General features: G+C 43.1%; 1 protein-coding gene across 3 annotated transcripts in view; it reads left to right on the forward strand.

Annotated features, from left to right (window-relative positions):
- Positions 1-27,824, forward strand: part of LOC139368333 (DENN domain-containing protein 2D-like) — a 56,720-nt gene that overhangs the window by 10,197 nt on the left and 18,699 nt on the right. The window contains exons 2-14 of one of the 3 annotated variants that reach the window (XM_071107091.1): positions 4,103-4,162; positions 4,810-4,908; positions 8,623-8,792; positions 10,440-10,552; positions 10,653-10,722; positions 10,831-10,908; positions 11,960-12,100; positions 14,892-15,040; positions 15,171-15,342; positions 15,908-15,958; positions 20,014-20,095; positions 20,965-21,210; positions 21,413-22,291. In XM_071107091.1, coding sequence (XP_070963192.1) covers positions 4,103-4,162; positions 4,810-4,908; positions 8,623-8,792; positions 10,440-10,552; positions 10,653-10,722; positions 10,831-10,908; positions 11,960-12,100; positions 14,892-15,040; positions 15,171-15,342; positions 15,908-15,958; positions 20,014-20,095; positions 20,965-21,210; positions 21,413-21,483 — 1,502 coding nt within the window. In that variant the 3' untranslated portion in view covers positions 21,484-22,291. Of the gene's footprint in view, positions 1-4,102; positions 4,163-4,809; positions 4,909-8,622; positions 8,793-10,439; positions 10,553-10,652; positions 10,723-10,830; positions 10,909-11,959; positions 12,101-14,891; positions 15,041-15,170; positions 15,343-15,907; positions 15,959-20,013; positions 20,096-20,964; positions 21,211-21,412; positions 22,292-27,824 lie in introns of those variants that run through there. The other 2 variants (XM_071107090.1, XM_071107092.1) reach the window with 2 other exon arrangements.

Below are 27,824 nucleotides of genomic sequence, written 5' to 3' on the forward strand. Positions count from 1 at the left end.
ATGGGAGAGGCAGAACTTGCACAGCGTTCACCGTCACAAATAGAACTGACTTCTATTTTAGCGCTTGGCAACGCAGATGCTTGTTGGAGCAAATCAAATCAAATCAAATAAAATTTTATTTGTCACATACACATGGTTAGCAGATGTTAATGCGAGTGTAGCGAAATGCTTGTGCTTCTAGTTCCGACAATGCAGTAATAACAAGTAATCTAACTAACAATTCCAAAACTACTGTCTTGTACACAGTTTAAGGGGATAAAGAATATGTACATAAGGATATATGAATGAGTGATGGTACAGAGCAGCATAGGCAAGATACAGTAGATGGTATCGAGTACAGTATGTACAAATGAGATGAGTATGTAAACAAAGTGGCATAGTTTTTAAAGTGGCTAGTGATACATGTATTACATAAGGATACAGTCGATGATATAGAGTACAGTATATACGTATGCATATGAGATGAATAATGTAGGGTAAGTAACATTATATAAGGTAGCATTGTTTAAAGTGGCTAGTGATATATTTACATCATTTTCCATCAATTCCCATTATTAAAGTGGCTGGAGTTGAGTCAGTGTCAGTGTGTTGGCAGCAGCCACTCAGTGTTAGTGGTGGCTGTTTAACAGTCTGATGGCCTTGAGATAGAAGCTGTTTTTCAGTCTCTCGGTCCCAGCTTTGATGCACCTGTACTGACCTCGCCTTCTGGATGATAGCGGGGTGAACAGGCAGTGGCTCGGGTGGTTGATGTCCTTGATGATCTTTATGGCCTTCCTGTGACATCGGGTGGTGTAGGTGTCCTGGAGGGCAGGTAGTTTGCCCCCGGTGATGCGTTGTGCAGACCTCACTACTCTCTGGAGAGCCTTACGGTTGAGGGCGGTGCAGTTGACATACCAGGCGGTGATACAGCCCGCCAGGATGCTCTCGATTGTGCATCTGTAGAAGTTTGTGAGTGCTTTTGGTGACAAGCCGAATTTCTTCAGCCTCCTGAGGTTGAAGAGGCGCTGCTGCGCCTTCTTCACGATGCTGTCTGTGTGAGTGGACCAATTCAGTTTGTCTGTGATGTGTATGCCGAGGAACTTAAAACTTGCTACCCTCTCCACTACTGTTCCATCGATGTGGATAGGGGGGTGTTCCCTCTGCTGTTTCCTGAAGTCCACAATCATCTCTTTAGTTTTGTTGACGTTGAGTGTGAGGTTATTTTCCTGACACCACACTCCGAGGGCCCTCACCTCCTCCCTGTAGGCCGTCTCGTCGTTGTTGGTAATCAAGCCTACCACTGTTGTGTCGTCCGCAAACTTGATGATTGAGTTGGAGGTGTGCGTGGCCACGCAGTCGTGGGTGAACAGGGAGTACAGGAGAGGGCTCAGAACCCACCCTTGTGGGGCCCCAGTGTTGAGGATCAGCGGGGAGGAGATGTTGTTGCCTACCCTCACCACCTGGGGGCGGCCCGTCAGGAAGTCCAGTACCCAGTTGCACAGGGCGGGGTCGAGGGGTCTCGAGCTTGATGACGAGCTTGGAGGGTACTATGGTGTTGAATGCCGAGCTGTAGTCGATGAACAGCATTCTCACATAGGTATTCCTCTTGTCCAGATGGGTTAGGGCAGTGTGCAGTGTGGTTGAGATTGCATCGTCTGTGGACCTATTTGGGCGGTAAGCAAATTGGAGTGGGTCTAGGGTGTCAGGTAGGGTGGAGGTGATATGGTCCTTGACTAGTCTCTCAAAGCACTTCATGATGACGGATGTGAGTGCTACGGGGCGGTAGTCGTTTAGCTCAGTTACCTTAGCTTTCTTGGGAACAGGAACAATGGTGGCCCTCTTGAAGCATGTGGGAACAGCAGACTGGTATAGGGATTGATTGAATATGTCCGTAAACACACCGGCCAGCTGGTCTGCGCATGCTCTGAGGGCGCGGCTGGGGATGCCGTCTGGGCCTGCAGCCTTGCGAGGGTTAACACGTTTAAATGTCTTACTCACCTCGGCTGCAGTGAAGGAGAGACCGCATGTTTTCGTTGCAGGCCGTGTCAGTGGCACTGTATTGTCCTCAAAGCGGGCAAAAAAGTTATTTAGTCTGCCTGGGAGCAAGACATCCTGGTCCGTGACTGGGCTGGATTTCTTCCTGTAGTCCGTGATTGACTGTAGACCCTGCCACATGCCTCTTGTGTCTGAGCCGTTGAATTGAGATTCTACTTTGTCTCTGTACTGGCGCTTAGCTTGTTTGATAGCCTTGCGGAGGGAATAGCTGCACTGTTTGTATTCGGTCATGTTACCAGACACCTTGCCCTGATTAAAAGCAGTGGTTCGCGCTTTCAGTTTCACACGAATGCTGCCATCAATCCACGGTTTCTGGTTAGGGAATGTTTTAATCGTTGCTATGGGAACGACATCTTCAACGCACGTTCTAATGAACTCGCACACCGAATCAGCGTATTCGTCAATGTTGTTATCTGACGCAATACGAAACATCTCCCAGTCCACGTGATGGAAGCAGTCTTGGAGTGTGGAGTCAGCTTGGTCGGACCAGCGTTGGACAGACCTCAGCGTGGGAGCCTCTTGTTTTAGTTTCTGTCTGTAGGCAGGGATCAACAAAATGGAGTCGTGGTCAGCTTTTCCGAAAGGGGGGCGGGGCAGGGCCTTATATGCGTCGCGGAAGTTAGAGTAACAATGATCCAAGGTCTTTCCACCCCTGGTTGCGCAATCGATATGCTGATAAAATTTAGGGAGTCTTGTTTTCAGATTAGCCTTGTTAAAATCCCCAGCTACAATGAATGCAGCCTCCGGATAAATCGTTTCCAGTTTGCAGAGAGTTAAATAAAGTTAGTTCAGAGCCATCGACGTGTCTGCTTGGGGGGGGATATATACGGCTGTGATTATAATCGAAGAGAATTCTCTTGGCAGATAATGCGGTCTACATTTGATTGTGAGGAATTCTAAATCAGGTGAACAGAAGGATTTGAGTTCCTGTATGTTTCTTTCATCACACCATGTCACGTTGGCCATGAGGCATACGCCCCCGCCCCTCTTCTTACCAGAAAGATGTTTGTTTCTGTCAGCGCGATGCGTGGAGAAACCCGTTGGCTGCACCGCTTCGGATAGAGTCTCTCCAGTGAGCCATGTTTCAGTGAAGCAAAGGACGTTACAGTCTCTGATGTCCCTCTGGAATGCTACCCTTGCTCGGATTTCATCAACCTTGTTGTCAAGAGACTGGACATTGGCAAGAAGAATGCTAGGGAGTGGTGCACGGTGTGCCCGTCTCCGGAGTCTGACCAGAAGACCGCCTCGCATAGGATCCACTCCGTTGTCCTGTTTGTAAGGCAGAACACAGGATCCGCGTCGCGAAAAACATATTCTTGGTCGTACTGATGGTGAGTTGACGCTGATCTTATATTCAGTAGTTCTTCTCGACTGTATGTAATGAAACCTAAGATGACCTGGGGTACTAATGTAAGAAATAACACGTAAAAAAAAAAAAAAAGCATGTGAGCCGTGTGGGTGCAATGATTGAATAACATTGCATGTGTAAATTTAATATGTGGACGCAAGCATTGCATGAGCATCTTGTCATTATATACTGATCTCTGGTGTAACTGGGAAGGTGCACAGCACAGGAAGAGCAAACGAGATGAAAAAGACATGAGAACAATCAGACAAACGCTCATCAAAATGAAAAATCCCCAAAACCTTGATTCTGCGTTACAGACATTTGGAATATAATGCAAAAACATACATTGAAATGAATCAAAATCGATATATTTCCCAGCCCTAGCTGAACTGTGCATGTTTTGTCCTTTTGTTTCCACAGTGCTGGTCTGTAAACCGTAATGGTGAGCATGGAAATAAAATTGGACACATGTTCAGTCATTTTGGTTGACTGCAACACTGTAGTGTATGTTAATGGTTGAACTGTTACACACACACTAGGTAATGTCATTGGTGGACAATTTATCAACTGGCAAACCATGTGGTCATTTTGTCCATAAGCCAACCTATGTATTGCTCTGGACAGTTTTGTTGGTTCAGTATGTTTCAATAAGGTTGAACCTCTGGCATTGTGGGAACTTTATGACAAACCAGTTTCACAGAATGACTTTCCCCTGAACAGGTGAGCAACCTCAAGGTGCTGCCAATGGGAAAGAGAAAGACGCCCCATCATGTGATCTCAGTGAGTAGTTACAGTAGGCCTTATTGGGCACAGTACACATTTTTCACTTTGACTCTACCTTTAGCTCTAGGAGTGTGTTCCATGGCTTTGTTTGGTCCAGGCGGCTTGTAACCATAAAAGCATACTGTTAACCAAATAAAGGTATCAAAAGTTTAAAGGGAAAATACACACATTAGAGATGTAATGATAACGCTCCACAGGTGCCTCCAGTGTTTTCTTGTTTGAGCGCAGATTAGTTTGCTGATGACTAACCTATGAGCAAGGTCAGAGCACAGAATTGCAATATTCTACTTAAGCTGTTTCCATTGTTGTACATTTTATGATTTCACATTGTTTGAAGTGGTCCATATTTTAGCACATCAGTCATAGGGTTCTTGTTTTACTCTGTTCAATCTGAAGGCAGATGAATGTGAGGTTTAGGTGCCAAAGCTCCTGTAACAGGGTAACGCATTGGTCATGTTCAATAGGGCACTCCAAATATAAATATATATATATTTTTTTTACACGTTTTGCAACAGAAAAATAAGTGTTTCTTATTAGACAAGTCCACCTAGTCCCTCCCGGTTTCAGTTAATTTTGTTCCGTTTGGTAACATGACCCTTGTGTAGGAGTTACTAATCATCTGTTGGTCCGGTGGTCCCTTCTAGGCACTGTCCAGCCTAGTGAGGATGAGGAGGTTGAGAGAGGTGCCCTCAAGAGGCTCAGCACAATGTGGTCTTCATTCCGGGCCAAGCTCAACAGAGATCGTGAGTATAAGGCCTTAAAACGCTCCATGGAAACGTCTCGTTACATTAAAAAACGTATTGTTTTCTATTAAGTACTTCCTATTTCTCACACACACACAATACTTTTTTTCTGCGCAGCCAGAACCATGGTTTGGTCAGTATCCTAATGATTCCTGTGATGCAAGTGTCTGCCCAGGCCCTAGGCCCATTGCGGTGGGGCCTGCAGCTGTGATGAGTGAGCCACTCTTTATCCCTCTCCCCTGATGTGCGCTCCGAGAAAAAAAAGGCTTCTGATAGTATAACGTTTCAAAATCCAATTGCGGCTAAAACACAGCTTTTGGAAGCAACTGTTGTTGAAACGACTTTCTGTGGGTATCATTTGTTTTCCTCAACTCTTAATATTAAGTTCAATAGCAATTATCTTACAACATAAATATTTGATATGGCTTTGAGATACGGAGCGCGCGACATGGGCATCAGCCACTGTGAGTGCATAGGGTAGTAGGCTACAACCATTTTTTTTTCAGGACATTCAATTTACTGTTAGATTAATACATAACTTTTTCAGTTGATGGAACCAGCATATGATTTGGTTGCGCAAATGTTTTGCCGCTGTACAGCAATAATGACCTGACCTGTGTCCCATAATGTACCTGTATTCCAAACAGAACCAGGCTAATAATGACTAGCCATCTTATAAATTAGCATGCCCTTGCAGAGCTTGACATTCAGGTAAATTTGCCAGTGGCACACCAGGCCAGTGCCAACAGAAAGCTACTGGCCCAGGAAAACAGGCAAATTATGTCTTTCAATAGTGAGCTGAACAAGTAGACTATAATATATAACCTGGAATATAATATAGCTTATAGCCTACCATACACAAGTAATTATATTTTAAGTTGACAATATCGTATTTACATTATTGAACGAATCTGCACAATCTCAAAGGTGTTATTGTTCGTGATTGTAAACATGTTGTGTTTTCAGGTTTTCACTCTCAAAATAACACTTAAAAAATACAAAAACCTCAAATGCTAAAACCACATTAAAGGAGATCCAGTTTGAGGTCTGGGAACAACAACAAGAAACAAGAAAGTTGCCCTTTACTTCAATTGCACTCTTAGCAAGAGATTGTTGTTTGGCTAGCAATGTTTTTGTGCTGTGCAATGTACAGTAGGCTACATGTGATGGCAGAGTTTGCTAAATAAATGCCTTTGCGATTTGATGCAAATCATGATATCATTACTACTTGGCAGTCAATATATAATTGGGAAGATTTTTGGGGGAAAGCCTTCAGAAATGTTAATTCAAACAGTGCATGATGACTGAATTGCGCATTGCAATGATTCAACCAAGACTTCGTACTAAACTTTTTGAATAAATAGTTTGCATACCCATTGTTGCATACCCATGGATGTTTGAATAAATCTTTTTTTTTTTTTTTTTTTAATGGCAGAAAGAATATGAACAGCTACATTTTTTTTCACTGGCACCCTAGCGACCAATTAAAATGGATGTTTCACTGCCAAGTCAAAGGGTCATGCATACCATCCGGATGTGTGATCATGTTCTCCGTAGCCGACGTGAGGAAGACCTTTAAACAGGTCAACATTCAAGGCCAGACGGATTACCAGGATGTGTGCTCCGGGCATGTGCTGACCAACTGGCAGGTGTCTCCACTGACATTTTCAACATATCCCTGACTTGAATCTGTAATGCCAACATGGTTCAAGCAGACCACCATAGTCCCTGTGCCCAAGAACCATAACGTAACCTGCCTAAATGACTACCGACCCGTAGCACTCACATCTGTAGCCTTGAAGTGCCTTGAAAAGCTGGTCATGGGTCACATCACCATTATCCCAGAAATACTAGACCCACTCCAATTTGCATACTGCCCCAACAGATCCACAGATGATGCTATCTCTATTGCACTCCACACTGCCCTTTCCCACTAAAGGACTAAAGGAACACCTACTTGAGAATGCTATTCATTCACTACAGCTCAGCGTTCAACACCATAGTGCCCTCAAAGCTCATCACTAAGTTAAGGATCCTGGGACTAAGCACCTCCCTCTGCAACTGGATCCTGGACATCCTGACTTCCCCCGCCAGGTGGTGAGGGTAGGTAGCATCACATCTGCCACGCTGATCCATGGCCAGGCACGACTCCAACACCATCATTAAGTTTGCTGACGACACAACAGTGGTGGGCCTGATCACTAACAACGACGAGACAGCCTATAGGGAGGAGGTCAGAGAATTGGCCGTGCGGTGCCAGGACAACAACCTCTCCCTCAACGTGATCAAGACAAAGGAGTTGATTGTGGACTACAGAAAAAAGAGGACCGAGCATACCCCCATTCTCATCGACGGGGCTGCAGTGGAGCAAGTTGAGAGCTTCAAGTTCCTTGGTGTCCACATCACCAACAAACATGGTTCAAGCACACCAAGACAGTCGTGAAGAGGGCACGACATACCTATTCCCCCTCAGGAGACTGAAAAGATTTGGAATGGGTCTTCAGCTCCTCAAAAGGTTCTCCAGCTGCACCGTTGAGAGCATCATGACTGGTTGCATCACTGCCTGGTATGGCAACTGCTCGGCCTCCGACAGCAAGGCACTACAGAGGGTTGTGCGAATGGCCCCAGTACATCACTGGGGCCAAGCTTCCTGCCATCCAGGACCTCTACACCAGCCGTTTCTACCCCCAAGCAATAAGACTCCTGAACACCTAATCAAATGGCTACCCAGACTATTTGCATTGCACCACCCTTTTTACACAGCTGCTACTCTGTTTTCTATGCATAGTCACTTTAATAACTCTACCTACATGTACATATTACCTCAACTAACCGGTGCCCCCGCACATTGACTCTGTACCGGTACCCCCCTGTATATAGTCTCGCTATTGTTATTTACAGCTGCTCTTTAATGACTTGTTACTTTTATTTCTTATTCTTAATTAATACATTTTTAACTGCATTGTTGGTTAGGCCTCGTAAGTAAGCATTTCACTCTATTGTAGACTAATAAAATGTTATTTTATTTTTATAATGCTTTATTTCATTTAGTTTCATGTGTACTATGGCAGCTAAAAGCTGAATTACAGTAACACGTACAAGAAACACATTTCAATAAAATAGAGGCAACAAAATCATAATGAAAAGGGAGTGAGGCAAGGATGGCGGTAGAACAGAGGTTGGAGAGTGCATCTTGGTCACAGCACGAGAGGTAGGTGGTCAGAGACAGGTCTGCAACCATCGGCACACCTCGCTGTCCCTGACATCTTCAGCCTCTCCAAAGAACACAGATTTAGATTTTTTGTGGCCTCTCCTTATGGATGCGGTAGGTACTGTAGCAAGTCCTTTGCACTACTGTGTAGCACCCACTTGGGAGATGCCACGGCAGCCGCTGGCGCCAGAATGCCTACCACACATCGGTAATCATCAAAGTAGTCCTGATCTCTACGGGACTCTGCTATCTCTGCAATCCTCTCACTGCACTTCTCCACTGCCGTTGAAGCCGATGTCCGCATTCTAACCAAAACAGCTCCCAGTTCCAGCAAGCTAGCATACACTTTTCAACATCGCAGTGTTATAAAACCTGGACAGATCAGATTATTAATCAATTCTTATATAACTATCAAAAACAAAGTGGATAAAAAGACACACAACTAAATGTTATGTTACTATATAGTAAGCGTCTGCTTACACAACACAATGTTGTCACTGCAGAGGTGAAGGAACCATGTCAGGAGTCTCTGGATTCAGCCCCAGTGGACACCACAGCCAGGGAGCAGCGCTACATGAGCGGGCACTACTTCTTTGAGTACCTGGTGGTAGTCAGCCTCAAGAAGTCCAAAGAGGGGGCCTACGAGCCGCAGATCACCTACCAGTTCCCCAAGGTGAGTCCGCTAGTTGGACACACTGCATGTCTCCCGAAAGGGATATGAAGGAAAAATGTGAAGAAATTAAAAGTGCATTGGAAGTCCTTGAAGATTAAAAGGGAGGTAGGATAAAATAGTTCAGGTAGGCCTTCAGCAAGGAAAGTAGGAGGGTTGCTAAACATCAAACAGGCATCCAGTAGTGGACAAAGTTGTGATAAAACGGCAGAGCACTCACAATAACACAGGCAGAGATCTCGTTGATCTTAGAATGCTCATTAGAGTGCATTCAGAAAGTATTCAGACCCCTTGACTATTTCTACATTTTGTTACGTCACAGCCTTATTCTAAAATTGATTAAATCGTTTTCCCCCCCTTATCTACACACAATACCCCATAATGACAAAGCAAAAACAGGTTTTGAGATGTATTAAATATGTAAATGTATCACATTTACCCAAGTATTCAGACCCTTTACTCAGTCCTTTGTTGAAACACCTTTGGCAGCAATTACAGCATCAAGTCTTCTTGGGTATGTCGCTACAAGCTTGGCATATGTATTTGGGGAGTTTCTCCCATTCTTCACTGCAGAACCTCCCAAGCTCTGTCTGGTTTGATGGGGATTGTCACTGCACAGCTATTTTTAGATATCTCCACAGGTGTTAGATCGGGTTCAAGTCCAGGCTCTGGCTGGGCCACTCAAGGACATTCAGAGACTTGTCCAGAAGCCACTCCTGTGTTGTCTTGGCTGTGTGCATAGGATCGTTGTCCTGTTGGAAGGTGAGCCTTTGCCCCAGTCTGAGGTCCTGAGCAGTCTGAAACAGGTTTTCATCAAGGGTCTCTCTGTACTTTGCTCAGTCCATCTTTCCCTCTCCTGACGTGTCTCCCTGTCCCAGCCGCTGAAAACTATCCCCACAGGATAATGCTGCCACCACCATGCTTCACCATAGGGATGGTGACAGGTTTCCTCCAGACGTGACGCTTGGCATTCAGGCCAAAGAGTTCACTCTTGGTTTCATCAGACCAGAGAATATTTTTTTCATTTAGGTGCCTTTCCATCTGGCCACTTGAACATAAAGGCCTGATTTGGTGGTGTGCTGCAGAGATTGTTGTCCTTCTGGCAGGTTCTCCCATCTCCACAGAGGAATTCTGGAGCTCTGTCAGAGTGACTACCGGGTTCTTGGGCACCTCCCTGACAAAGGCCCTTCTCCCCCAATTTCTTAATTTGGCCAGTTCTTGGTGGTTCCATTTAAGAATGATGGTCACTGTGTTCTTGGAGACCTTCAATGCTGCAGACATTTTTTGGTATCCTTCCCCAGTTCTGTGGGAACTTGTATAGACCGGTGTGTGCCTTTCCAAAAAAAGTCAAATGAATTGAATTTACCACAGGTGGACTCCAATCAAGTTGTAGGAACATCTCAAGGATGATCAATGGCAACAGGATGCACCTGAGCTCAATTTCTAGTCATAATAAATGGTCTGAATACTTATGTAAATAAGGTAGTTAAAATAAAAAATAGATTTGCGAAAAATTAATTGTTTTCGCTTTTTCATTATGGAGTGTTGTGTGTAGATTGAGGAAAAGGCTGTAACGTAACAAAGTGGAAAAAGGGAAGGGGTCTGAATACTTTCCAACTCTCGGTCGCTCTGTCTCTCACTCTCACTCAGAGGGATGGGATGGTGAGATTCCAAAGAGAGGAGGAAGAAAAGACCCTGAAGGCCATCACGCTCTTCTGTTTCCCTGAGGGGATCAGCTGGGCCCCCCTAACAGAGTACCACAGGTAACGCTGCACCTGATATGAATGTCCAGAATTTTTCCTAGTGGGAAAGCTGGATGTGTTATTGATAATCAAATATAAATGCTTTCACACATTTCTCTAGTGAGACATTCTCCTTTGTCTTGACTGAGATCGATGGCAGTAGAAGGAATGGATACTGCAGAAGGCTACTGGTAAGTTTCACTTTGGTTTTTCACTTCAGATGCTCTACCTTAAGATTTATTATAGTGTGACAAATGTCTCCTTATTCCTCTGTCTGTTTCTCCATTGTTCTCGCCTAGCCCCACGGCAATGGAGCGCGCCCCCCTGAGGCCTTCTGCATCATTAGCAGGCTGGCTTGTTTCGGACTCTTCTCCAAGGTAACCCGCTCAGGTTATTGGCTTTCGGCTGTCAACAATGAGTGTTTTGCACAGAGACTGCAGCATGGATTAGTTGAACTGGCAGAAACCTGGGTGTAACGATGGTTACTCAGATTTCACCATTAAAGAGATATAGGACACTTTTTTTGTGTTTTTAAACTGACACAATCAATTTCCATACACTGCTACATGCTCCAAAAATGCTAGCCAGGAGATTCTGGTAAATAACCAACGAACAAACTTAAAAGCAGTTTGGACAAGATGACAACACTGTAGGTAAGGTAACTTTTTTTTAAAGTTAACTATCCCTTTAAAGCTACTAAAACCAAGGTAGTTCTCACCTTATCACAGTTTTGTGGAAATCCCTTGGAAATGTCAACAGCACCTAACCTCCCCTATCAGAAAAAATTAAAAAGTACACTCTTCCACTTAAGTAGAACTGGATGTGATGGCACCTCTCGTAATTCTGACAACTGTTCATACTTTTATTCAGTCGTGTGTGAAATTGGACTGCGTTTATGTAACGATGTGTTATGGTACGAGGAAATTAGTTTGATGTATGAGCTTATTAGACTGGTATGGGGGTTTTGAAATGTCCTAGTTTGTACGGTTCATATGTTCTCCCTCTTTGTGGCACTTTATCATTAGCCCCTGTCTGTGGTCAAAGTTGAAGTAGCTGATTTTTATAAATCATAATTCACTGCTTTTCAGTGGTGCCCCAAATCTTTTGACATGAATATTGACACACACCACCACTACACTATCACTTAGGCTAGTGGGAATACTAAGCCCCACAGTTTACTTCCTCGTATACTTATTTCTGCTGCACCATTTCATTGCGGTTTCTGTTGGTTTTGTGAAGGGCTTGGAAGTTCACCCACTGAAATGTACACTGTGTGTGTGTGTGTGTGTGTGTGTGTGTGTGTGGGTGTGTGTGGGTGTGTGTGGGTGTGGGTGGGTGGGTGGGTGGGTGGGTGGTAATTGTTATTATTCCAGTGGTGCACAATGACGATGTCTGAGTTGGAATATTCCTGTCGGTCTTCTGGTGCAGATCTTTGACGAGGTGGAGAAGCGACACCAGATCTCCATGGCGATGATTTACCCGTTCATGCAGAGCCTTAGGGAGGCAGCGTTCCCCGCCCCAGGCAACACTGTCAAGATCAAGAGCTTCGTTCCCGACAAGGGCACCGAGGTTAGCACCCTGACTTAGCCACATTACTAAGTTAGTATAGCACAAGACGATTTTGACACCTACCATCTCAGATTGTGTTGAAATCATTTCTTTAGTTAGAAACCGATGATTTGCATTCCTGAAACATTAGTTTGTTGAAATATCATTTGATCTCTAGCATCCAATTCGGACCATAATTATTTCTAACAATGAGTATGAGGAATCCAATGATATGCTCAAAAGCCACCGACGGAGCACCTACACGCCAATCCCACCCCAACAACCAGCCAGTATGCAGTATCATTTCTCTGTCTGAACATGGAGCTGAGGCTTGAACTATTGCTTCTTTATACTATGTAATGTTATTCCCTTTGAAAGTGAGGATTTCTTTTCACCTGATTGAAGTCGCTTTCATTAGTTACCATAAATTAGTGTGAAAGTACCAGATTTGACCCGCTACATGTCGCTCTTCCTGCTACTGTCAAGGCCATTTATCAATTATTCTGGTCTCTTTATTCATTTTAATCACAACATTTTCTTTGCAACCTTGGGTAGAAAACCAATAGCTTTTGCTGATTATGAAAATAAATGTTGTGGTCATTCTCAAGCCAGTCCTCCATGAAAGCAATTCAGTTTGTCCTTCTCTTAGGTTTAATCTGTGTCCAGGAAACGGACACCCTGTGTGGTTTATTGTCTTCAAAAAAGGTCTGGATTAGTTAGACCATTCCTCGTTTAAAGCAAACCATTAGGCCACAGCAGTTCTAATGGCTTCAATGGTAAACGTCCCGAACACACTGTCTGGTGTTGGGTTTAATGGTAAATATCACTAATCATACTACATATAAAGATGTTTTCTAGTAATTGTATTGAAAAACATATGACTGCCACGCAATGGTTTAGAATTGTATTTTATTGTCACAACATTTTAGTCATAGCCCATTTCTCCATCAAAGTTTTGGGCATGTAGGAAAAGTCTTCATATGAGAATTGCACCATAGGGATAGCCCTCAGAGAGCTGCCATTTGTTGGACAATTCAAGTAGAGTTGGGTTGAAGCATTAGGTTTCTAAGAGAAGGACTTGCTTTCAGTAGAATGTATAAAAGGGTGTGGCAGGAACAGCAGCATCTAGTGGGCAAAACCTGGGGGCGTATTCATTACACCGATTCTGTTGCAAAATGTTTCTTAAACGGAACAGGGAGGGGCCTACCTGAATTTGTCCAATATTGTTGTTTTGCTCTGTTTACTTCCGTTTGGTTCTTAAACGGTGAACGTGTCCATAATGGATACACCCCTGGTACTTTCACACTAATTTATGGTAAATAATGCAAACGACATCAATGGCTAATTTCTCTGAACAGGGGAAAAAAACACATCAGAATCACAGGGAATACATTGAATGGGTGAGTAAGCAAAACTCCAAGCCGCAGCTCCATACTACGTCTTGGATATAGAGAACGGATACTGGTTGTTGGGGTGGGGTTTAGGAGGTCCATGTGTGACTGACTATTTTATTGGATTCATCATGTCTACCCAATGGTAGGATGATGTTAGATCCAAATTGTATGTTGGGTACTATATTTGTTGAATATTGTGAGAGTCCTATAAAAGGGCCAAATTGGGTGCAATCAATTTAGTTTCAAATGTTAGGATGATGGGAATAATTGGTTGTCATGAAAACCAGAATACACAGTTCCAAAAGTTGAGAAATGTCCACATTGATTGGTGATGAGCAATATGGTGGAAACATACTCCGGCCCCGTCACCAATCTGATCATCCAGGCCAGGAGAAAAGAGATTCTGGATGAGGCGTACTCCTCTTCCAAGCTACAGGAAGTCAAACTAAAGCACACAGCTAGAGATCTAGGAGACACACTGCTAACAAGATGCACAAAGGCAGTTGGACGGACACACACACAGCTAGTGAAAAAGGAGACCATGCCAGCAGGTGGAGATGCATTGACTGAAAAGAAAAGGAAATCCATTTAGCCTGGGATAATGCTGATAAGAAAAGAGATGCACTAGGGCAGAGGTGACACACACAGCCAACATGAAAATAGGAACGTCAATGCCTGCAAGAATAGTAGACATTTGTGTACACACATTCCACAGTGTGTATGTTTAGTCATTTGCATTCATTTTGGATAACCCCAAGTTACTGCTCTGGCACCATTGGGTAAAGTGTGGTGTATATGACTGGTTAAACATAACATCTGTGTGTCTACACACACACACACAGAACTATGTGTGTGTGTGGTGCTGTGTCTGAACTTGCCCTCTTACTCAATGTTTCCCCCGGGGCTAAAATCCCAGTAACACCAATCCCATCCTGCAACATTCCTTCTTTCAGGTCCTTTTTTCCACAATTAACCCCCACACACACTCTAGTTGTTGCTGTATTTTATCTGTACGTTTAGGTGTGATTACTTTAGTAAACTGCTATATATTTCAGCAAGTACACTCATTATGAAAAGTTGAGGCTGAACTATGCCTCTGAAAAATCAACTGTGCTGCAGATGTGGCTGGGACATGCTTTCAATGGGACTATTGTAGTTAATTAGGAGGGTACCCCGACTAGGATTCAAACCCTGTCCCCGGTGACTGCCATTCCAAAAATTTTGCCATTATACCAAGAGTTAAGCCATGCTTATCAAAGAGGCTGAACTATCTTGAGGGAAAGTTGTTCCCCGCTTGCTCGCATTACAAAAAAAAAAAAAAAATCCACTTTAAAAAAAAATCGACTTTATTACCTGTAACATGTTGGTGACGGTGGGGACATTTACTGTATATAACAATAGGAATTGACTGTCTCCAGATCATCAGTCTGACGCGTCCGTTGGACTCGTGGCTGGAGCACGTGGACTTCCGCACGCTCTTCCGTTGCTTGACCAATGAGGAGGTGGTGCTGGTGTTCGCTGCCGCCGCTATGGAGCGACGCATTGTCTTCATAGCCGTGGAGCTCAGGTACTGCGCACACACACACACACACCATTATTTTAGTCGTCTCAGACACGCATACATCAACTTCATCAATTGAGAGCTTAACTACTTCACACAGTGACACACACACTGAATAAGTCTGACCCCTCCACAGCACCCTGTCCCAGGTGATCCACGCTGTGGCCGCCCTCCTCTATCCATTCACCTGGCAACACACCTTCATCTCCATAGTCCCTGAGATCCTCATCGACGTTGTTATGGCCCCCACCCCTTACCTGCTGGGAGTGCAGAAGCGGCTAATGGATCAGGTCACGGACCAGACCGACGTGAGTCCCCCTCCCCATTAGCCTCGGACACCCTGATCATGTACATTCCGAAAGCCATGGGAACCTGTCGGCAGAAAGACTCTAAACAGGGTTAAAGTACGGTTGAGACTTTGAATAATAGAAGGATGGCCCCCTGAGACTACAGCAGTGTTAGCACCAGAGAAACGTTAAGGATTAGAGCTGCTAATGTGGGCCTTTCAGAAGCAACCCATTACCCCTAAGCCCTTGGATAGGTATAAGCAATATGGCAAAGTCTGCTAGCCTCTCTGTTAAAGCTCAGGAACTTCCAAGGAGGTAGGGGCTAAGGGGTTGTTCCTGGATCAGAGCCACGGTCTATCTCAATTCATCTTTCCTTGCCACCTCAACGAATTGGAGGAGGTCAAAGGTCCCTCCCCTCAGACCTTCTCCTCCAATGCATTCTGATGAGGTGAAGATGCGAAGAATCAAGGATAGATGATTTGAGAGATCCCCCTGAATGACTGGATGGAAAGTTTGGGAGTCTAGTTGTAATGGTGATGTATTGGTGTTGAAATAGTCATTCTAGGCTCTGTTCTCCCTAACACAGCTCCTTGTGGTGGACTTGTCAGAGGATCGGAAGGACACTTTCCTAGTTCAAGTAAGTGTCTGAAATATCTGCCCTGTGTTGTCTGAAGAGTGGAACGAATGGCCTACGTTTACAGACACAATTAAGTATCACATTTACTTGAGCGCATGCTTTTGAATTGAAATTATTTTTTTCACTGTTTTGCACTATGCAAAAATCGCTCCACCATTTCCTGGTTGCTAAAATTCTAATAGTTTGCCTAATTTCAGTTTGACAAGACAAGCAAGTATAGTGTAGAGCAGGAATGGGCAACTGGCGGGGCCCCTCTTTTGAAGGCCCTCATATACAGCACCAGTCAAAAGTTTGACACCTACTCATTCCAGAGTTTCTTTATTTTTACTTTTTTCTACATTGTAGAATAATAGTGAAGACATCAAAACTATGAAATAACAAATGGATTCATGTAGTAACCAAAAATGTGTTAAACAAATCCAAATATATTTTATATTTGAGATTCTTCAAAGTAGCCACCCTTTGACTTGATGACAGCTTTGCACACTCTTGGCATTCTCTCAACCAGCTTCATGAGGTAGTCACCTAGAATTTGTGTAATTTCTTCTTAGGGCTGCAATCCCGTTAACGGGATCGATATGACAACAGCCAGTGAAAGTACAGGGCGCCAAATCTCATAATTAAAATTCCTCAAACATACATATATCTTATACCGTTTTAAAGGTAATCTTGTTGTTAATCCCACCACAGTGTCCGATTTCAAATAGGCTTTACAGCGAAAGCACCACAAACGATTGTTAGGTGACCAACTCACAGAAAAACCCAGCCATTTTTCCAGCCAAAGAGAGGAGTCAAAAAAAGTACAAATAGAGATACAATTAATCACTAACCTTTGATGATCTTCATCAGATGACACTCATAGGACTTCATGTTACACAATACATGTATGGTTTGTTCAATAAAGTGCATATTTATATCAACAAATCTCAGTATACATTGGCGCTTTACGTTCACTAGTTCCAAAAACATCCGGTGATATTGCAGAGAGCCACATCATTTCACAGAAATACTCATTATAAATGTCGATGAAAATACAATTCTTAGACATGGAAATATAGATATACCTCTCCTTAATACAACCGCTGTGTCAGATTTCAAAAGAACTTTACGGAAAAAGCAAACCATGCAATAATCTGAGACGGTGCTCAGAAAAAAAAATATCCGCCGTGTTGATCAGAAATCACATTATAAATATTCCCTTACCTTTGATGATCTTCATCAGAATGCACTCCCAGGAATCGCGGTTCCACAATAAATGCTTTATTTGTGCGATAATATCCATTATTTATGTCCAAGTAGCTACTTTAGTTTAGTACACAAATCCAAACGCTTGTGCAGGTCCATCCGAACATCGGACAAAAACTTTTTGAAGTTATATTACAGGTCGAAGAAACTTGTCAAACTAAGTATAGAATTTATCTTTAGGATGTTATCATAAATCTTCAATAAAGTTCCAACCGGAGAATTCCTATGTCTGTCTGTAGGAAAGCCATGGAACGCATGTCGCTATCATGTGAAATGCGCGTGACCAGGACCTGGCCAGACCAGGACCAGACCACTGACTCAAAGAGCTCCCATCCGGCTCCACTTTATTTTATTTTATTTTTTATTTCACCTTTATTTAACCAGGTAGGCTAGTTGAGAAGAAGTTCTCATTTGCAACTGCGACCTGGCCAAGATAAAGCATAGCAGTGTGAACAGACAACACAGAGTTAAACATGGAGTAAACAATTAACAAGTCAATAACACAGTAGAAGAAAAAAAAAGAGTCTATATACATTGTGTGCAAAAGGCATGAGGAGGTAGGCGAATAATTACAATTTTGCAGATTAACACACTAGAAGCCTCATTCAAGTTTCTAACGTTTCTAAAGACGGTCTAGTGGAAGCCCTAGGAAGTGCAACTTTATCCATATCCCACTGTGTATTTAATAGGGGCTGGGTTGAAAATCGACCAACCTCCGATTTCTCACTTCCTGTTTGGATTTCTTCTCAGGTTTTTGCCTGCCATATGAGTTCTGTTATACTCACAGACATCATTTAAACAGTTTTAGAAACTTCTAACTTCTAAACTTCTAGTGTTTACTCTGGGCACCTTTCATCCAAGCTACTCAATACTGCCCCTGCAGCCATAAGAAGTTAATGCGTTTGAGCCAGTCAGTTGTTGTGTTGTGACAAGGTAGGGGTATTAGCCCCATTTGGTAAAAGATCAAGTTCATATTATGGCAAGAATAATCAGAGAAATGACAGTCTGTTACCTTTTACATGAAGGTCAGTCAATCTGGAAAATTAAGAACTTTGAAAGTTTCAAGTGCAGTCGCAAAAACCATTAAGTGCTATGATGAAACTGGCTCTCATGAGGACTGCCACGGGAAAGGACGGCACAGAGGATAAGTTCATTAGAGTTACCATCCTCAGAATGGATGGTAAGTTCAAGTAACAGACATCTCAACATCAACTGTTCTGAGGAGACTGGATAAATCAGGCCTTCATGGTCGAATTGCAGCAAAGAAACCACCACTAAAGGACACCAATAAGAAGAAGATATTTGCTTGGGCCAAGAAACTCGAGCAATGGACCTTAGACCGGTGGAAATCTGTCCTTTGGTCGGAGTCTCATTTTGAGATTTTTGGTTCCAACCGCCATGTCTTTTTGAGATGTAGAGTAGATAAGCGGATCTCTGCATGTGTGGTTCCCACCATAAAGCATGGAGGGGGAGGTGTGATGGGGTTCTTTGATGGTGACACTGTCTGTGATTTATTTACAATTCAAGGCACACTTAACCAGCATTGCTACCACAGCATTTTGCAGCGATACGCCATCCCATCTGGTTTTCAATTAGTCCCACTATCATTTCATTTTCAACAGGACAATGACACAAAACACACCTCCAGGCTGTGTAAGGGCTATTTGACCAAGTAGGAGAGTGATGGAATGCTGCATCAGATGACCTGGCCTCCACAATCACCCAACGTCAACCCAAATTAGATGGTTTGGGATGAGTTGGACCTCAGAGAAGGAAAAGCAGCCTACAAGTGCTCAGCATATGTGGGAACTCCAAGACTGTGGAAAAATCATTCCAGGTGAAGCTGGTTAAGAGAATGCCAAGAGTGTGCAAAGGGTTGCTACTTTGAAGAATCTCAAATTTAAAATGTATTTTGATTTAATACATTTTTGATTAATACATGATTCCATGTTTTATTTCATAGTTTTGATGTCTTCACTATTATTTTACAATGTAGAAATAGTGAAAGAAGAACCTACTCATTCAAGGGTTTGAGTCAACACTTTACTGGTACTGTATATATATATATATATATATATATATATATATATATATATATATATAATTTTTTTTTTAACTTGGTGGGGTCTTCACTGACTGCAAGTTAGAATAGAATACACAGGGTGCAATTTTGAAACTTGGTTGTGCATCAGCAGTTTTTCACTTATGTCAGTCAGTCACTCAATTAGCCCATGTCAGCTAACATTGTTTTAATTGGCCTCTAGACTAACTTAACAATTATCTAAACTTAGTAATTGTGGTTGAATTACCGGCCGGGGGGTCCCCATTTGTTTTTGTTAGACAGTCTTACTCAGATTTCATATTCAAAACTGCAAACATTTCTCTCTACCCTTGGCAAAATGTGTTCAATGGTAGGAAATTTGCTGTAAAACAGCGTGCTTAGAAACTGTAACATTTTCTTTATGCCCCATGGCAAAATGTGTAGAATTGCATGATATTAACTCTAAAGCAAAAATAAATTATCCGCTTTAGAATATATTTTCAATGACCGAAAATATTGTATGTTCAGCTGTTTGAAGCTGGTGTACAAAACCGACAAGTAAAAGACACAAACAAAACTTAAGAACGGGAAGCATAGAAATAACACACACAGAACCGATTTACAGCTTCCTAGACTCCCTTTCAATGAGCGACAGATCTATATTTGGTCTGGTCGCCCAAAAAGTTACATACTGCAGCTTTAAAACTATGGGGGGGTCATGTATTTTTTGCTTTGACATACCATTGAATACGGTTCCTCTGTTTCATAGATCGGGGATGAGAAGTCTATTCTGCCCCCTAAGCTTCAAGATGAAATACTGCAGGCACTAAGAAACAGGAAAGAAAAATCCAGTGAGTAGTTTCATATATAAAAAAGCTGATTATCCAAAATGCAAATGATGTGTTGCATGGGATATTCTTTCACGAAGTGTCCAGAGATTATCACACTTTTGCACCTGCAGTACCACATCAGGTGTTCAGATAGACATACTTTGACACAATTCAAATGTGATATGAATACATGCCTTTTATTAACTGTAACCTCTGAAAATACAGGTGCCTGACAAAATAAATGAAGAACTTGAGTAAATGAGGGATACAAAGTATATTGAAAGTAGGTGCTTCCACACAGGTGTGGTTCCTGAGTTATTTAAGCAATTAAAACATTCCATCATGCATAGGGGTCATGTATAAAAATGTCCAGTTGCCCATCTGACTTTTTGAGAGGTCTCAAAGGAGCATAGGGGGTTTAAAGTTGGTTCCAGTCACTAGATCTCAACCCAATTGAACGCTTGTGGGAGATTCTAGAGTGGCGCCTGAGATGGCGTTTTCCACCACCATCAACAAAACATTAAATTCTGGAATTTCTCATGGACGAATGGAGTTCCAGACACGTGCAGAATCTATGCCAAGGTGCATTGAAGCTTTTCTGGTGGCTCGTGGTGCCCCAACGCCCTATTAAGACACTTTGTCTTTACGTTGGTATATCCTTTATTTTGGCAGTTGCCTTTAGATTGCTTTATGCTTTCTTTGATCTTTTCGAAGTAATGAGAGGTTAAGGAAAATTAGCATGTGTCATCATAGTAACACAAACTGGTGGAAGGTCAATGTGATGCCTTACTGTGGTACTGGAGAGCCAGAGTGTTATGGCTCATGAGCACTCCCAAATGACACCCCTCTGAGGAACCACCTGGACCGTGTGTGTACCATTTCCCCCTCAGCTGTGGAGGAGCTGAACAGCGTGGTCTCGGAAGCCTTCCTGTCCTTCTTCGTGAAGACTGTTGGCCATTTTGATTTGTACGTGACGCGGAACAGCAGGGGCCAGCCGGGGGTGTTCCAGAGCAGAGCCTTCTACAAGACCATCAAGTCCAAGACCACGCGGCACTTTGTCAAGAAGTTCCTCCAGACCCAGATGTTTGACCTGTTTATCCAGGAGGTGGAGCAGCAGCCAGCGAGCCCCCAGCAAGGTGCTTGTGCGAGGGAGAGTTTATTTAAATTATACATACTTACATAACCGAACAGTATTTGAAAGATGCTACTTATGTGTTAGAAACCATTTCTGAAGTTGTTTGCCATGGTAATGAAGCCAGCTTGTTCCTGGGGTATATGTTTGCTTATCATAAAGGAGTAAATTAATCATCTACTCTATTTTTTTTTTTTTTTCCCCAGGAATTTTCCACAAAAAGACTGTTGAATACCAGGAACAGAAGAAAAAAGAGAAGGCGAAGAAGAGACACTAAGTATGAATACACTGTAAACGAGGCCATGATATTACATTTACATGTGTCATTTAGCAGACGCTATTATCCAGAGCGACTTAGTTTGTGCATTCATCTTGTCCCACCTAGCCATCTCTGTCATAGTAAGTGCATTATAGTTGCCATCAGCCAAGTCAGTGGTAGTATGGGGGTGGGGGATCTTTGACTGGGCTTAAAAGGGAGGTGGTAGATAGGAGTACTCGGGTTGGGGTGTAGGGTAGAGCATAGCCTAGTGGTAGGGAGGGGCAGTTCCTCTTGTTGCTCCATAGGCAAGAGCGCGATGAGCCCCCCCCCTGCCAAACCCTCCCCTAAACCTGACGACGCTGGGCCAATTGTGAGCCGTCCTATGGGACTCTCGGCCACGGCCGGTTGTGGCACAGCCCCTCGGGAGGCCCAGTTTTTGATTTATTTATCTGTATTTATTTATTTTTTATTTTACCTTTATTTAACCAGGCAAGTCAGTTAAGAACAAATTCTTATTGTCAATGACGGCCTAGGAACAGTGGGTTAACTGCCTGTTCAGGGGCAGAACGACGGATTTTTACCTTGTCAGCTTGGGGATTTGAACTTGCAGTTACTAGCCCAACGCTCTAACCACTAGGCTACACTGCCGCCCCGTGAGCTAGAGTATGTGTGAGAGGGGTTGGGGTAACAGTGGGTATTTTTAATGTGCTGCTACTGTATAAAATGATACACTGAACAAAAATATAAACGTAACATGTAAATTGTTGGTCCCATGTTTCATGAGCTGAAATAAATAAACCCTAGGAATGTTCCATACACACACAAAGCGTATTTCTGTCAAGTTTTGTGCACAAATATGTTTACATCCCTTTTAGTGAGCATTTCTCCTTTGCCAAGAAAATCCATCCACCTGACAGGTGTGGCATTTCAAGATGCTGTTTAAATATTTATTTTTATATGAACTGTAACTCAGTAAAATCTTAGAAATTGTTTTATATTTTTGTTCAATATAGATGGTTGACAAGACTAGATTCAGAATTAGTGTTGGCTTCAGTCTGTTACCATCTGAACCTGCTACAATCAATTAGATGAAGCAACAAAAAAAAATCACGTTTTTTTATGACCCTTTACTACTGCTTTCCAGTTTTTCAGTTCTGTTCAAGAAATATGTTGCCAAGTAAAATATCAACAGGTTAACTGTGTGTGTGTGTGTGTGTGTGTGTCTGTGTCTGTGTCTGTGTGTGTACAAAAAAATCCTTCTGATTTATTTGTGGAAAAGTACAATAGCAGAAATTTGGTAGCATCAAAACTGTACATTACAGATATAAAAAAGGCAAACTGGACTTAAAAATAAATAATGTTTTTACCACCAAATGGAAGAATACTGACTGAAGCAGGGACAGACTACCTGGACTGGTCCAATAAGGAAAAACAAATGTTACATTGCAGAGGGACATCTGGGAATGCTGTCTTTATTTTTACAGAAACGTGGCTGAAGGACAACACTCAACTCTGCTATTCAACCGTTCGATCCATTTTCCATTATGAATCGAACGGCGGCTTATGGTGAGAGTAAGGTAGAAGTGTATGCTTCCAGATCAACATTTCCTGGTGTACCGAAGTTGAAAACATCTCTAGCTCCTGTTCACATGACCTGGAGTTTCTGATGCTAAAATGTCTCCGTCTCAGATGAGCTTAACACATTCTATGCTTGCTTCGAGGCAGACAATGCCAAGCCATTCAGGAAGGCTCTCGCTGCTATGGATGACCAGTGCTTTCGCTATCCGAGGCTGATGTGAGGAAAACTCTCCGGCCCCGATGGCACCCCTGGCCATGTCCTCTGAGTGTGTGCTGACCAGCTGGCGGATGTCTTCACGGACAGCCTGTCCCAGGCTGTCGTCCCCACTTGCTTCAAGGAGACCACCATCATCCCAGTGCCCAAGAAAACCAAGGTGAGATGCCCAAATGACTATCCTGTCGTCGCACTCACCCCGGTCATCATGAAGTGCTTTGAGAGACTGGTCATGGCCCACAAGGCCAGCATGCCAGGCACACTGGAACCACTCGAATTTGCCTACCACTCCAAAAGATCCATGGAAGATGCCATTTCCATCGCTATTCACACGGCCCTAACTAGGGCTATTGCAGTGACCGCATTACCGCCACACCGGCAGTCTTGAGTCATGACCCGTTGAGCCACGGTAATCTCCTTTTATGCACTCTGGACATGTTAGTAGTACCCAACTCACTAACGATCATCAGGTCGCTAATGGCCTATTACTCGGCTCTATTGTCCCTCTAACCACTCTGACATAAATGTAAATGCAATTGAAAATCACATCAAAAACTTGTCATCAAAACATTGTGCTTTTAATACTCACCTCACTGTGATTGATCAATTTGAAAAAGTTCAATAACAGGTTGAAACTGAGTGGTTAACATTGTGGATGTTTCAAAGCATAACACAAAGAAATGGACAGTGCCTTCTAAAGTGATGATTAATTCAAAACATCCATATGCATATTAGAGCTTATGGATACACACAGGCCTATATATAAGCCCCCCCCCCCCCCCCCCCCCCAAAAAAAAACGGAATTAAAATAATGATCGTGCTTTTATACAATACATAGCCTACCGGCATATTACAGAAGGCAGAAAAATGAAAAAAATAAAAAGGATTTAATTTAGTTAGCCTACAGAACATTATAGTGAATTTGTATTTTGAAAAGCCTAGTAATAGGGCATTCTTTATATTTTCATAATTAATAGACTGACGCATTAACTTTGGCTTCAGAATATCTCACCACCGTGCGTATCTATCTCCTCCCCTCTTGCCTTCATTGCTTTCTACAGCGTGTCGAGAGGGGCTGTCAACAGTTTAATGAAAGATGTTTCGTTGTGAAAACATGTTGCTATTGATGTTCCCGAACAGATTTCACTTTGTTTCCCAAATGAAGCACTGGGTAACTGCAGGAACAGGGCTGGAGAGCCCATGGCATACATAGTTTGGGGGGAATGTCACTTGTGCATGGCGAAATAACCTGAGTAGCCTACCCCACATGGGATATACCGGTGGGAAATTATGGGCCATTCTAAATCTAAACAAAATGTACATATTAGTAAAGACAAGATTAAATTGAGAATATTCTGATGTGTGAAATAATGAACGCTGGAGAAAACCGAGCACAAGCTTATTTTGCAACTTTCTCAAATCATTAATAGCTTATAGTTGCATCAAGCAGCCCATAAGTATTTTGATTTCTAAGGCATATTCTAAGGTTTGTATCATTCACAACTAAAGTTGCCAAATAACAAAAAAATAGCATATAGGACTTCATATGCGCACCAATGGCGTTTTGAGCCCCACCTGTTTAGCTAAAAAATAAATATACAGTTCGTCGGAAGTTTACATACACCTTACAGGCTGACCACCGCTCGCTTGCGCTCGCGTTGCAAAAATAAATGTTGATATCCATGTTATTCAATTATTGGACCCACACTGCTCGCGCGCGCCAACGAGCGTCTGCGTTGCCACGGCAAAATAGAAGTCATTCCAATTTCTGACACAGACCGTGCTGCAAGTCAAAGTCCTTCATCAAAGATGAAAAAGCCTGGGAGGAGGAGAGATGACTAGAAACGATGTGGTTGACCGTTTTATGTGTGGATTAATTGGCAGAGTAGAAGTCCTTGTGCATTTCCGGTAAAATAACTCAATGTTTATATCCCAGGACAAATTAGCTAGCAACAGCACGCTAGCTAAATAGAACAAATTAGCTAGCAAATGCAAGCGAACTAGCTAAATTGCCTTAATATTTAATGCTTTTCGACCTGTCCCCAAATTAATGTAATTGGTTCAGAGTTAGTATTGATATTTTAACCTGTGTGTCGTGATCGCGTTTGGTGTAGGGGGACAAAATATATTTATGCACGATGGCGCGCGCGCAGCCGGTTTGGGTTCCGTGTCAGCCAACTACATTTAAACTCAGTTTTTCACAATTCCTGACATTTAATCCTAGTAAAAATTACCTGTTTTAGGTCAGTTAGGATCACCACTTTATTTTAAGAATGTGAAATGTCAGAATAATAGCAGTGATTTTATTTAAGCTTTTATTTCTTTAATCACATTCCCAGTGGGTAAGAAGTTTACATGCACTCAATTAGTATTTGGTAACATTGCCATTAATTGTTTAACTTGGGTCAAACTTTTCAGGTAGCCTTCCACAAGCTTCCCACAATAAGTTGGGTGAATTTTCATCCTTTTGTGATGGCCACTCCAATACCTTGACATTGTTGTCCTTAAGCCATTTTGCCACAACTTTGGAAGTATGCTTGGGGTCATTGTCCATTTGGAAGACCCATTTGCAACCAAGCTTTAACTTCCTGATGGATGTCTTGAGATGTTGCTTCAATATATCCACATAATGTTCCCTACCTCATGATGCCATCTATTTTGTGAAGTGCACCAGTCCCTCCTGCAGCAAAGCACCCCCACAACATGATGCTGCCACCCCCGTGCTTCATGGTTTGGATGGTGTTCTTCAGGCTTCCATGCCTCCCCCTTTTTCCTCCAATCAAAACAATGGTCATTATGCCCAAACAGTTCTATTTTTGTTTCATCAGACCAGAGGATATTTCTCCAAAAAGTACAATCATTGTCCCCATGTGCAGTTGCAAACCGTAGTCTGGCTTTTTATGGTGGTTTTGGAGCAGTGGCTTCTTCTTGCTGAGCGGCCTTTCAGGTTGTCGATATTGGACTCGTTTTACAGATACTTTTGTACCTGTTTCTTCCAGCATCTTCAAAAGGTCCTTTGCTGCTGTTCTGGGATTGATTTTCACTTTTCACACCAAAGTACGTTCATCTCTAGGAGACAGAACGTGTCTCCTTACTGAGCGGTATGCCGGCTGCGTGGTCCCATGGTGTTTATACAGGGAGAGCTAGAAAGTTCAAGCGCCTTTGGTTCTGCCATAGATTTACATTAGAAGTGCCCATATAAGAAGGCTCAAGGTCATTGGCCACAGATAAAATAACTTCAAATCATGTTATATCTACCTTAGTTTTGGACTGATCATGTCAACATCATACTTTCAAAATCTTAGCTAGAAAGCTATTATAGATAAAACGTATCAGTGCTCATCGGCCATTGGACATAAACATAACACAAAAAAGTTGGGTGGTTTGGAAAGAGAATGCGTATTCATTGACTACAGCTCAGCACCATAGTGTTCACAAAAATCATCACGAAGCTAAGGACCCTGGGACTAAACACCTCCCTCTGCAACTGGATCCTGGACTTCCTGATGGGCCGCCCACAGGTGGTAAGGGTAGGCAACAAAACATCTGCCACGCAGATGCCATCCTCAACTTTGGGGCCACTCAGGGGTGCGTGCTGAGTCATCAACATTGGGGCCGCTCAGGGGTGCGTGCTGAGTCCCCTCCATGTTCACCCACGACTGTGTGGCCAAGCATGACTTCAACCAAGTTTGTTGATGACACAACCGTGGTAGGCCTGATCACCGGCAATGATGAGACAGCCTATAGGGAGGAGGTCAGAGACCTGGCAGTGTGGTTCCAGGACAACAACGTCTCTCTCAATGTGAGCAAGACAAAGGAGCTGATCTTGGACTACAGGAAAAGAAGGGCCGACCAGGCCCCCATTAACATCAACGGGACTGAAGTGGAAACGAGACTGAAAAGATTTGGCATGGGTCCCGAGAGCCTCAAAAGGTTCTACAGCTGCACCATCGAGAGCACTGGTTCTATCAACGCCTGGTATGGCAACTGCTCGGCATCTGACCGTAAGGCGCTACAGAGGGTAGTGCGTACGGCCTAGTACATCACTGGGACAAGTTTCCTGACATGACATCTAGGACCTATGTACTAGGTGGTGTTAAAGGAAGTCCCCAAAAATTGTCAAAGACTCCCGTCACCCAAGTCATAGACTGTTCTCTCTGCTACCGCACGGCAAGCGGTACCGGAGCACCAAGACTTCGTCTCGGGCCGCCAAACCATGCCAATATATCCAATATAACATATTTGAATAATGAGTGACATTTTCATAAAAAACGTTATTTTGATAAATATGTATATACTATTTCATCCTTCCACAAGATACGGTCCCGAAACAAATCTAGGGTTGCTACCCAAGCCAGGTGGTCGGTCGTTCATTCTATTGGTTCGGTTGCCAGAGACGCGACCCAGCCATTCAATCTTTTTGTTCTGTTTCTATGGACGCGACCCAGTCGTTGTCATACTGGCTGGCAACGTTCTTATCCCTTGTTGCTAGCTAGCCAACTACAGCTAACTTACAGTCACGTCAAACAGTGCAGACAGAATAACAAAAGTAGCTGCATTTGTTTAA

Source organism: Oncorhynchus clarkii, chromosome 16 (assembly GCF_045791955.1).
Source record: "Oncorhynchus clarkii lewisi isolate Uvic-CL-2024 chromosome 16, UVic_Ocla_1.0, whole genome shotgun sequence".
Classification (NCBI taxonomy): Eukaryota; Metazoa; Chordata; class Actinopteri; order Salmoniformes; family Salmonidae; genus Oncorhynchus; species Oncorhynchus clarkii.